The sequence below is a fragment of the Hirundo rustica genome, chromosome 15, assembly GCF_015227805.2.
Source record: "Hirundo rustica isolate bHirRus1 chromosome 15, bHirRus1.pri.v3, whole genome shotgun sequence".
Classification (NCBI taxonomy): Eukaryota; Metazoa; Chordata; class Aves; order Passeriformes; family Hirundinidae; genus Hirundo; species Hirundo rustica.
In genome coordinates this window covers 8481049-8493689 of record NC_053464.1, presented here as the reverse complement: position 1 = coordinate 8493689, position 12641 = coordinate 8481049, and the positions used below count along the sequence as shown (strand labels likewise).

The window sequence follows — 12641 nt, the reverse complement described above, 5'->3', positions numbered from 1 at the left end:
GCTAGGAGCCAGTTTCTGCATTTGGAAGAATAGGATAGAGATTTTCGTGGGTTTTTTGGTATTGTTTTGTATTTTTGGGGGGTTTTCTTTTAGGGATTCCCCATATACAAGGACAGCCAGGACAAATAGGAAACTTCTAGACATTTTCAAGGGAGTGCAATAGGTGAGACATTTCACCAGGTGTCAGAAATGCTAGTGAATCTCCAAAGGAAATGTGTCCCTTATATATATATATATATATATATATATATATATATATAATGTTCCAAGCGTGGCTTTGTGAATAAAGAACTGGTTTGTGTTGCCTTCTTCCTTTGCTGTAGATTTTCTCTGTGGCTTGGGGGAGGTGGCTGTGGTGCAGATTTTTGAATGGGAGCGTGGGACTCAAGCCTTTAACTTCTATCTTTTGTGTTCTTCAAGTGACATCTGAGGATGAGGCTGGAGGTTCCCAGAGATGTGTATGTAATGGAGAGTATTCAGTCTGTACCCTTTCCTAGAAATGTTGCTTTAATGAGTAGGCATTGGAACTGCATTGATATGGGCTGAATGTGGAGAAAAGCCTTTATTTCCACTGAGGAATTTGGATATGGTTTGCTGTCAGCAGCAAGCAGTTGTTGCGATTAGAGGCAGGTTACTAAAGAAAACAAAATAAGTGCTTGCATGTGATACCCACTAGCAAGGAGTAGGATTTTCATGCTTCAAAATGGGTTTGGGAGTTTTGCTTGTGGGAAAGGAGGAGAAGAAGGGAGCTCTGTAGAGAAGGATTGGAAATGGCAGAAGCTGATTCCCAGTCAGACCTCTTCTTCCTCTAACATCTATGAGATACTGTCTTACCAGAAATTCAAACTCATCCCAGGTTGGGGCACATCATGGCAGAAAATTTAAAGTTGTTTGAGCATTGCTAACTTGTTTTTGTCTTTTTCATTTTGTTCCCCTTTGCTTCATCCTGGATGTCTAAAAGGACAGTTGGAACCAATAAATGAGGTGAGTTAATCTGATGATTCACTCCCCGCTCTGTCTCCTTGCTCCATCCTGAGGGGATTGTCTCGTGCTTTCTGACTCTTTACTGATGTCCTAGATATTAAGCAATGCACTGCATTTTGGACTGGTAATGTTTTGGTTTGTAGTGCCCAGATTTTGTTTATGGAAAAAAGAGTGTGTTTTACTGTAGCAAAAAGCCATGTTCCTATGAAGTTTTCCCTGCAGATCAGGTTCCTTTGCGGAAACTCTCTGCATGGTCCACACTCGTGAATGCTGCAAACATCTCGAGTATTTTGGGGAGGTAACTATGGAGAATCTCTCATACACTTTATTTCTGCAGTTTCTCAGGGGCATTGCAAGGTCACATAGAGTTGTAAAGCAGTTTGACCCTGGGTGCAGGCGCTGTGCTCCCACCGTGCCCGCAGAGCAGCGCCCTTGTGCTGCTTAATGAGCGCTCTCATGAACGCCAGAAGTTGGGGCTGGTGTGGCTGGGAAAGGAGCTGAGGTTTGGCTCTCTGCTCCTCTCAAAGCAGAGCTTTGAGGTGGGGGGAAGGCTGTGGGGATGGCGTGGAAGTGGGGCCACAGGGTGCTGCCGTTCCAATGGGGAGCTGACACAGCTCTGTTACAAGGGGTGCTGCCAGTGCCACCGCAGAAACCTGAGAAATGAAAGACTTTCTGGGTCAGTTGTTCCTCTAAAAAATATCATTGAAGGCTCTTCATTAAATTAATCATGGTAGCAGAGCAGAAGCATGAGGATAGTGTGCTCTGGCTAATCCATTTTAGTGGTGAGTTTGTTGGGCTGTAATGTGTATGGATTGTACAAATATCACTGGTACATCTACAGGGATGAAATGTGTTCACATTGCTGTGTTAATTAAATAGATCCTTGCTGGATTAAATTGAAGCTTTCACTTATTTTCTGTTTTTAATTCCTTCTGTTTTAAGTTTGCTGATCTATCAGATTGTTGATGTGTGTGTAGGAATATGCATGTTTCCACTCCAGCATATTGTTGTGCCATAGTGCTTTGTAAATCACCCTCCTGCCAACCTACATAATAATACATTGCTACTAGAGGGGAAAATACCTGCAGAGAATGCTTATTTTCCTTCCTTGTTATGGCATCAGTGGGGTTGGGCTGGTAACTGCATAGCACTTGTCTGTTGGTATAGATGAAATAAATATAGTTCTTAATGTTCTGTTGCAGAAACACAAACACAAATACAGCTGAGTGTTTTTTCTCAATAGCTATTGATGGGTTGTAATCTTGTACTTTGGTTTGCAATGGCTCCAGGGTCTGCTCGCTCGAATCTCCGATCTCTTGCTGTGCCGGTGGACTTGCAGAAATTGTTGTCAGAAGTGTTTTGACTGTAGCTGTTGTCAAACAAATGAAGATGAAGTTGAAATCTTGGGACCTTTTCCTGCTCAGACTCCAGCCTGGCTGTAAGTGTAGATGCACGATTTCCTAGCTTTAACCGAGGAGCAGGGCTGCTCAGCTGTGATGAGAGTATTGGTATGGATTGCACTGGGACATTCAGAGGATGCCACTTAGAGAGCAGGAACCTCCTGAGGGTGGGAATGCAGGCTACTCCCGGCCTGGTGAAAAGGGGCAGCTCTGTTGACTGAAACAGCAAGGTTAGTCTTTGTAAAAACCTTTTCTGATGGGTAAGACAGAAGTTGTTTTGTAAGCTGGCATAGCAAGCTGATAACTGGTTTAGCTGTGCCCCCTTCTCTAAAGATGCCTTTCATCTTCAGTCCTATTTCCTCTTCAAATGGACCAACCCTTTGGAGCACTTCAACTTGGCTGAAATGCTGATGAGGTTGTTTGAAATACTTTCTTATCCTAGCGTGAAGGTGGTTATCATATAGGCAGATGAAAGGCGTAGCTCCTACGTGCTCTGAAGGGGAAATTCATTTAAAGTTTCATTTAGCAGGACTTGATCTTCTGCGTCACCATAGTACTCTTCAGAATTTCTTCTCAAACCATTAAAGAACCACAGCACCAGGTCTTATCTGGAGCTTTGATTAGTATGTTTGCAAATCCACTACAAAGGAAGTCAGTGAAGTCTTTCCTCTTATACTCCCCCTCAGTCAGGAATCTGCAGTGCAGAGGTGACCCCGTGGAGGCAGTGGTGAAACCAAGAAGGGAGCAGAGCTCTCTGTTTTAGTCGCTGCTTTGTCAGCTGGGCTGGGCTGTCTTCGTGGAGCAGAACATTTGGTGGACACGGCTTCAGCGTGTCCTCAGCTTGTGGCACAGGAGAGGCCACAGGTTCAGTGCATCATGTCATGTTCAGACTTTGGCACCTGGGCACTGAGGCACGCAGGCAATTTTATCTACTCCTGTGAGTACGTGCTGTTACTCTGTGTCACCTCTGGAAGGTTCACGTCTTGATGCTGCATGAAATAAAATTTCCCTTGTTTAAATCGCAGTCTTGTCCATGTACTCTTCTGAATTCGGGTAGAACAGGATGGTAATTAATACTGAAGCAATAAAAATTGAGCTGTTCAAGATGTGTTAGCATGGTTTTTAAGTGTGGAGCAGCATATTTAAGAGCCTGATATATGCTCAGAAACTTATTCACCTGCAATTAATGGGGAATGGAAACAAAATCAATGCTAAATAGGAAAGCATCACGCACAGGAGAGCACAGTGATGAGGTTGCGGTATTGGACGTGGAAGGATTGGTGCAGGAGCAATTACATCTTGGGAACAAGTAGCTGGGCTTGTGGCAAGAGGGTGATTCAGAGCTTTTCTGGTATGCTGAGCAGCAGAAGGGGCATCCTGTGTGTTTGGGGGTGTAGAGTGGTTGTATCATCAGGGTGTAGTTTTTGACTCTTGAATTCTTCTTCTGTGTGCCTGAAGGAGTGAGAGATGTGAGTGCTGAAGCCCTGTTTGTATTATCTCAAGTCTCAGATGTGTGGTGGCTTTGCAGATGAGTTGGACTTTGCCACAGGCAGAGAACGTGGAGACCTTTGGACTCGTGAAATTCTCTCTCCAGCCTGTAGTGTTTCCCCCTGGTCCTGCTCCATCTGAAAGCCCCTACAATAACTTCTTGGAATAGCCATAAGCAGAGGACAACACTCCCTGGTAGAAAACAACCCAGTTCTTCAACCCTGTTGCACTTTATGGTTCACCTACAGATGCTCACAGCCATCGAAGGGTCCCTGTGACCCCAGCCCAGGCCATTTATCCATCTTTCCATCCAGCTCCGGGTGCTTTGGCGCAGTTAGGGTCTCATGTTCTGCTCTGGTGCTGAGAGAAGGTGAATTCCCAGAGGTAAAGCCTGAGAGGGGCAGCAGGCACCAAAGAGAGGACACAGGAGAGAAGGAGCTTTGCTTTGCAGGAGACCTGGATGCTGCCATGCCTTAGGGTCACTGCAGTCCCCATCTCCTGTGACACAGCTGCAGACCTGTGATCTCTAAGGATGCCTGTCGACACACATCGATGTGTAAGCTGGAGATGAGGCTTTGCTTGTTTGGAAATGCTGTGGGCTCCTCTTGAGCTGGCGTGGACCCAGGGTGGTGCCAGGCAATGTGATAATGCTTTGTGCTTCCAGGGTGATTTTGCTGGAAAATGGTGAGGAAACACAGAAATTATTTACATGAGGAGGACAAAGATAGGGAGAAGTAGAGGGCCCAAGGTGATGTGATTGAGAGGAGAGGGGGAGAAAATGAGCCTGTAGAGGGGCAAGGGTCAGGAAGATGAAGAGGAAAAGAAAGTAAAAGGCAGGAGCCAGATTTGGTATAGTTTGTTTGCTGATGAATAGGAGACAGGAGTTTTTGTGTGCTTGTTTAAGGTGGAAATAATCCCATGTTGAGGCAGAATTTAGAAACCAAAGAAGAGTTCTGTTTTCACTGTGTTGATCTTATATTTTTATATCTCTATATGCATTTTTGGATATGGGGAATGATCTCTGGAGTTAGATGTGTGAGCAGAGTAAGAGTTTGGACTTGTTCTTAGAATAAGGTTTTTAACATTTTTAAGTGCTCAGGGATCTGTGTATGCCAGTTGAACCCCTCATTTTTTAATTTTTTTTTTTTTTTTTTCCCTCTTACTTTTGAAGAGGGGGCTTTTGTATTTAGTGGAAACCCCTACAAGGAAAAACAGGTTTGACATCACTTTATTTTGCATTTAGATGCATGCATTGAATTTGGGAACAAATCAATTTATTGTATTCCCTGCTTGCAGCCTGAAAGTGTTTTAAAAATAGGTCTTTTGGCTGAGCTCTTTCCATCTTGCCTATTCTTCATGGGCCTGAGACATATGTAGAATGCAATTTGTGCCTTCCTCACCTTCCTACCCACTCCCCAAGGGAAAACTGGTTTTATGGTCCTCACTGGTGAACGAGCAAACATCGAAATGCCCGTGGTTAATGACCCATCCTTTATATTTTGGCCCTAGGTTTTCCCTTTGGCAGCTCTGAGGCACTTCATTGTCCTGGAAATTCAGGAGTGGATGATAAAGCTGCAAGTTTAAGCCTTTCCTCTTCACAGAATATGGATTTTTATCACTTTCTGATTTTTTTGTAGTGGCAACTTAGGGAAAAAACCCACAACCTTCCTGCAGTGTGTCCAGTTGCATTGACCTGGGTGCATGGGAACTTCTTGTTATTTCATGAGGAGCACTTGCATCCTGGTCCTTGCAGAAATGGCCTGGGAATGAGGGTGGATGTTTGAGCTGCTTGTTGTGGAATATTCTACACAAACCCCAAAGATAAACAGTGCACACTGTGAGACTGAATTGAAATCAGGACACGACTCCTCTTTCCAAAGGTTTGGATTAAACAGAAACAGAGCTGCGTTAACCAGAGCCAAAGTTTATTTGAGGAAAAATTATTGTGGCTCAGTAGCAATTTCCTTACTAAAGGTCATCTGTATGTTATTAACTCACTATTACGTTTACCCATTGTAGAACATCCTTAATGCCTCTCTTCCTGATTCCCTTTTCACCCTGCCTTGTTCTGTGCATTTGCTTCTCAAACACAGGCATATCCAAATGCCACCTGTGATTGTGTGGACCTGCATTTAGGCATGAAAAAGCTATTTGTGTTCCAAGTACTGATTATATATCAAACTGTATGGTTTGGACTGCCTTTAATGGGCTGCAGAGCTGTGCAAATATTGTACGCCCCTTTTAGCAGAGGGTTTGGTTTTGATTATTAGCAGATTTTTTTTTTTTTTTTTTTTTTTTTTTTTTTTTTTTTTTTTTGTGTGTGTGTGTGTATGAGTTGTGTGAGTCTGACTTGGTGAAATTTGCATGGATTCTGCTGTGAACTTTGTGGGCTTGGATAAGAATTTCCAGTTGGTTTTGAGGTTTGGTTTGTTTTTTTAATGCTCCTTGGGCTTTTCTGCAAGTTTACTGCTTTTTGCAGAATATATCAATTGCTCTGCTCCAGTCATTGGTTACTAATGAAAATGATTCAATATATTTCATTTATACCCAGCTGAGTTGTGCAGATAGAAAGGGTGGCTTGGAAGCCAAATTCACACAGAATTCCCCTTTGCTTTGCTCATTTCGTGCTGATGCTTTCCTTGTGATCTGCTGCTATTTTCTGTCTGGCTGTTTTGCAGGATGCACCACGCGTCGTGTACCCATTGTGTGATTCCATTTCCATCGGCAGCACTCCCCTCTGAGCACACAGCTGCAGACTTTATCTCCTGCAGTTTTTGCTGTCTGCTCCTGCCTTTCTTTCAGTCAAAACTAGGAGATCCTCACTTCTTTCAGGAGCCACTGCAGCTGTGGCATGTTGGGGTTTTTAACCAGAATGTTGTTCTATATAAAAACAACTTGTGTGTACGTTTATTCATTTAAACAAACCGAAAGGGGAGTTACTTGTGGACTTCTCTCCTTCTGTGGAGTCTTCTCAAAGGTGCTACAAAACTTGCTTTGTCATTTAGATCCTGCCAACTTCCCTGCTCCCACCAAGATCCCTGGGCAGTAAAATTATTGTCTGCTGAGAATCACATCTGGTTTATACAAGTGGATAAAAAGCCAGCCAAATATTTAAAAAGGAATGCCAATAAATAGCAAATAATGAATTGTGTCTGTAAGATCAAGTTTTGAAACTCTACTGGCAAACCTGCAATATTTTCCCAGGAGGTGTGTGGTAGGTTTGGGATATCTGAGCATGGTGATTTCCTGTGCTGGTTCATTCCTAGTGAAGTCTGCGCTTCTGAAGCTGTGAATTACAGCAGGAAGCTACTGTTTGGGGTTTGTGGGGTTTTGGTTTGATTTTTTTTTTTTTTTTCCTTAGAGGGAAGTAGAATATTTCTGATCAACATCTGAGTTATATGTGCCTTACTGGCATGCTCTAATACTGATAAAACCCTGCTTGAAAGACAGGCAGAAAGGTGAAGAATCTGTTTTTTACAAAGGTCTGAAGTCAGTTGCTCGGCCTTTTGCTTGCCAGATAGATCAGGAGATATCCCACAGCATCGAGGGACGAGCACCCAGGATCAGCCCCGGAGTGCCAGAACACGTTGTTATTCTCTGTAAACTCCTTGTGCTGGGCTGAATCATGCAAAGGTCTCTCATTATAACAGGATAAGCAGCCAAAATGAGGACAAAGATGGAGACTCTGATAATACGATCAGCGAGCTGCCTCCCACTCTTCAGGATGTTTCCCCTGACAGAAGGCGGTCGTCGTCAGATACATCACGGTCCACTTACAGCCTCACGCGGCGGATTTCAAGTAAGGTCGTCCTCCCAGCATTAATGTAATTCTTGTGGGGGAGAAAAATCAAACTGCAGTGCTTGCTCTTTCATCTTTTGGACAGGGAGCCAAGTCAAGATGAAGGCACATTGATTAAAATCTCATCCTGTTTTTGCAGGAGCGCAGTGGAGGAGGCCAGCCCTGTTTTTCTTGCCGAAGCACGAGCGTGGTAATTGCACGTGCAGATGGACAGGGAGGGAAAGCGCAGGCGAGCTCGTGCTTCAGCGTAGCTGAGGATGCTGTTAATTGGTGGCACTGCAAGGGGGAAAAGCCCCGCTGTGGAGCCTGTGCTGGTGCTGCACAGACACAGAATAGCTCTACCCAAAGCTGACATGCGCCCGGAATTCCTTTAGTGGACTTTGTAACAATCGTATTTGTGTGTTTCTCTCGTTCAGGTCTGGAGGCGAGGAGGCCGAGTTCTCCGCTAGTTGACATCAAGCCCATCGAGTTTGGAGTAATAGGAGCTAAGAAAGAAATAGTTCAGCCAACTATCCTGCGAAAAACCTACACCCCAGATGACTATTTTAGAAAATTTGAACCGAGGCTGTACTCTCTTGACTCGAACAGCGATGACATGGACTCCTTGACAGATGAGGAGATCTTGTCCAAGTACCAGCTGGGCATGCTGCATTTTAGCACGCAGTATGATCTGCTGCACAATTACCTAATAGTGCGAGTCATTGAGGCTAAAGATCTGCCTCCTCCGATTTCTTACGACGGGTCGAGGCAAGACATGGCTCACTCCAACCCCTATGTGAAGATCTGCCTTCTTCCTGATCAGAAGAACTCCAAGCAGACCGGAGTGAAGCGCAAAACGCAGAACCCGGTGTTTGAGGAGAGGTACACATTCGAAATCCCCTTTTTGGAAGCCCAGAGAAGAACTCTGCTTTTAACTGTAGTGGATTTTGACAAATTCTCACGCCATTGTGTTATTGGCAAAGTGTCAATGCCCTTGAGTGATGTAGACCTTGTGAAAGGTGGACACTGGTGGAAAGCCCTTGTGCCTAGTTCTCAGGTAACAGAATTTATCAGATTATTGCCACAGTTTTTCTTGCTGTTTTGGGAGTTTGCATGTGTATGTGTGTGGTTCCTTTGCCTGTTGGCGAGTAATGCTGTTTCTAATTAGTAATTGTCATCTTGTTAACACAGCATCTGCTGGGTTGGGATTATGTGGGCCTGTGCCTGTTTTTATAACTAACAATGTGAGGTAGAGGAGCTGTCTTTTATAGTCATGAGCAAAGATCCTATGTCAGCTTAAACGAGAACAATTCAAGCCTGCTCTGGAAGTCTGCACCTTAGGGATGTGTTTCCTGTCACTGCAGTGACCTGCATCCATCCTCAGGAATGCTGTGACACTGTCCCACCCAGGTCATTCCTGTGTTCCGAGGACGTGAGGAGAGCTGCTGGTGCCAGTTCAGCAATGATTTTGTTCAGTAAAGCATGTAGGAGATGAAATCTACCCAGGCCTGTGGCACAGTGCATAAGCAACAATCTGCACAGGAGTGGTAGAGTTATTTTCATCAGATCCCCCGAAGGAACTAAATTACCAATATAATAAATATTTGTCTGATGCAGGTGGGATGTTGACTGCATTTTGGGCATTTCAGCCATCCATGTGGATGGGAAGAGGAGATGCAGAGGGTCTGTGTGCTTTCACCCCATCCTCAGGAAAGGGCCACCTCCTTGCCAGCCAGGTAAAGGGCTGTTCAGTGGAAAGATCTGAGCTTTGCAGCCGGGAATGGTGCTTACCTACCAAATTTGTCACTAGTGGTGTCACCCACATAGCTAGAGGCACAAAACCCTGTGAAAAAGCGAGAGAAGAACATAGTGTGAACAGTAGGGACAGGAATATCACACAAGGTTGGTGTAACAAGCTTGCCTCTCCCAGTTCCTTTCCAGCTCACAAATTGCAATTTCCAAGGAGCCTTTGCTGAATTAAACCCTGTGGGATGGTTTGCTTTTTCTTTGATTTTTAGGTGTTCACAGAAGGGTGCCATAGCCAGAAATACTGGATGAAATGAGCAGTAGATCATTGGCCTCACTGCTGTTTTACATTGTGGGTTCAAGAGTTTGATTTGCAGTGGAAACTAATGACCAGACCCTTGTGGAAGGGAAATACCCCAAGCAGTGTTTGGAAGTGAAGCCAGCTGGGGCTCTGGCTCTGCTTTGCCCCCTCTGTGTGTGCAGAGAGGCTGGGAACACTTTCTTCTCTTGCTCAGACCTGCTGCACTGTATAAAGAGAGGAAAATCAGGGCTCCAGGTAACTGCAGGAGAGCCCTGCAGCTGGATTTCCTGTAACAGAAGTAGGAATGTTCTGGAATTAGCTTCAACAATGTTCAGGCAAGAAAGGAAAGCTCTGGAAGTTGTGTACAAGTCAAAATCATGAGGTCCCTGAACATGTGTTTGTGTAGGGCATGTATTTGCATCCCATTATCCTCCTGTGATTCCCACCATGCAGTTTTGCTTCTCCCCCTCCTCCCTGCTTTTGCAGAAGTATGATAAATACTTCTGTGTATTTTGCATCTCTTTATGAGTAACATGGACTCATTCCACAGCTAATACAGACCTTGATTAGAAAAGATCATCTCTGCCTTCGTGTGCCAAGCCTGGAGCCAGCTCTTCCTTTCCCCCTCTCCAAAGTTTCATTGAAAGCTGCTGCTGTTTTCAGCAGTGCTGTCTGCTTCACCAGCATTCAAGATAAATTATTTATGCAGAAGTTGGCATTTCTGATATTTATAAAAGGAAGGAGAGAATCAAAACTCCATTTGAGTGCGCAAGCTTAAAAGCCTTTTACGTTTATCCCCTTGCTATCCTATGGAAAAACTTAGGCAAAAATTCCTCCACACTTTGATCAGTCAAGTGAACCTTTCATACCTTTTTGCTGTTTTTACCTCAACTGGCAGACTGCAACTGTAAAGGCATCAACAGTGCTTGTACAGGACATTCAGGGATGATGTTTGACATCTTCCCATATTTTCTCTGTGGTAAAATTTTTAAAGTTCATCGAGTAAGGCGTGTTTCATCCTAGCGGTGATTAAATTCATTGATCAAAGGGTTAAGATAAATCCTGGAAGAAGTAAAACAGTAAAGCTTATTGCTTTGAAAAAATGCATTTTGATGTCTTTCGATAACAGTGATGTTTGTGCTAGAAATTTCTGAGGGGTTTTTTAATACTGATTGGATCCTTCTGCCTGTGGAATGATAGATTTGACATGCTGACAATTTTTTTTTATACTTCTCACGTTTTTTCCTTGATTAGATGAGGGACAGCCAGCTTTTATCAGTTTCTTGTTGGATTGAACCTGAGCCTGCTGAAGTGTGCTTTGTGTTGAGAGATGGTGATAGACGGGGACAAAAAAGAAAACCATCTACGTGCAGTTGCATTTTATTTTGCAGAAGATGTCCTTGGATCCTGGGGAGCACCACAAACCGCTGTGGTGCAGTTCTGCTCGTTAGTCGAGGAAAATTTGCCAGTCTGGGTTGGCTGCCTGGGGCTGTGACACGGAGCAGCAGCTGGCAGCACCCCCACAGCCACAGGAGAAAAGGCTGAAGCAGGTGCTTGGAAAAGCAGTAACAGGAGGGGGAGAAACACAGACAGTCATAGACATGATATGTGAAGATGAAAGACATAAAAGACGTGACTACTTTTTTTTTTTTTTAGCTGGAATTTATAGACAGAAACATCATGAGCTGGAGAGGGATGAAGGAAAGTAAATCCAGATGGCAGGAGCTGTGGAGAAGTTTTCTCTTGGTACTGGTGGGAGTGGGAAGGCGGCAGGCATTGTGAAAGAGCAGGGAAAGTGGCCACATGACATGAGCTAAGATGAACACCTGTTTTGCACTTGCTGTTTCCACCTGGAAGCCATTGACAGGGGGTGTGCTGATAAAGTCAGGTGCAGAGTCCTTGTCCCACCGTCACACTGAGCTCCCTCATCCCAGAGCTGCAACACTGCCTTAGTACAGGGCTGTGCCAGCACCTGTGAGCTGCAAAAGGCGGGGGAAGCCAGGAATCTTCTGGTGTGTGCAGTGTCAGCAGGGACAGCGAGGTGAGGCATGGTCCAGCCGCTACAGCCAGCAGCTCTGTTGGACGTAGAGCTCCTCACTGCTGGAGGAATGTCCTCACCCATCAGCAGCTCACGGGGCTGCTGTGAGTGAGCAAGCAGAGCGCTTTCCTGGCTGTGGGGAGGTGGCTGTGCAGCGCTGTCCTGCTCACTGCCAGCAGCGAGAACTTGAGGACAGCTGAGCTCTCCTCTCAGCCTGGGGAAGCAGAGCTACGCACTGCTGGGTGCCAAGCCTCAGGTTGTAGCCGCACACAAGCACTCTGTGAGCCCGGATCACGCACTCGGCGTTTGGCGGGATGGAGCCCAAAGAGGAGGCACGGGGGAGCTGCTGCCCGATGCATCATCAGAGCCAGCAGCTAAGCAGAAGGATTTATTCCTTGTGGGAAATGTCAGTGCAGGTATTGCCAAATTCTTCATCCTTGGTAGTTCTGGGAGGCTTTCCCTTGCAGGGTAATTAATGCCTTTGTAAAGCGCAGTAGCTGCTCGTGGAAAGGCTCTTGAGTCCAGTCCCCATAGGAACACTCTGCACTCCTTAAATATCCCCTGAAATGTGTGTGGCTTTGCTTAATTACCATGAATGGAGTTGGCAGGCCTCGCTGGAGCTGGGCTCAGATTCGCATATTTCACCGCTGAAGCTAACTCTGAAGCACATATTCAGGACCCCAAGTTTTATTGGCATATGATTCATTTCTCTTTTGGCAGATTTGAGTGGGCAGGAATAAATGTTTTAGACCAGCAGTAATGAGAGCTTGGAGATCATTCTGCAAAAGAAAAATAAAATTGCCTACTTGTGGTGAGAAAATAGCATGAAATTCCTTCTTCCCTCAAATTAAGCCATTTTTATAGTGGAGGGAGTGTGTGTTGGACTTGCTTTTTAAACTTCATACT

General features: G+C 44.9%; 1 protein-coding gene across 14 annotated transcripts in view; it reads left to right on the top strand.

Annotated features, from left to right (window-relative positions):
• The window catches only part of SYT17 (synaptotagmin 17), a 35401-nt gene that overhangs the window by 3235 nt on the left and 19525 nt on the right, over positions 1-12641 (top strand). For 4 of the 14 annotated variants that reach the window (XM_040079216.2, XM_040079213.2, XM_040079214.2 and 1 more), the window contains exons 2-4: positions 7523-7671; positions 7811-7861; positions 8088-8707. In XM_040079216.2, the coding sequence (XP_039935150.1) occupies positions 7523-7671; positions 7811-7861; positions 8088-8707 (820 nt within the window). Of the gene's footprint in view, positions 1-961; positions 985-2273; positions 2423-7522; positions 7672-7810; positions 7862-8087; positions 8708-11088; positions 12465-12641 lie in introns of those variants that run through there. The other 10 variants (XM_040079221.2, XM_058422607.1, XM_040079223.2 and 7 more) reach the window with 6 other exon arrangements.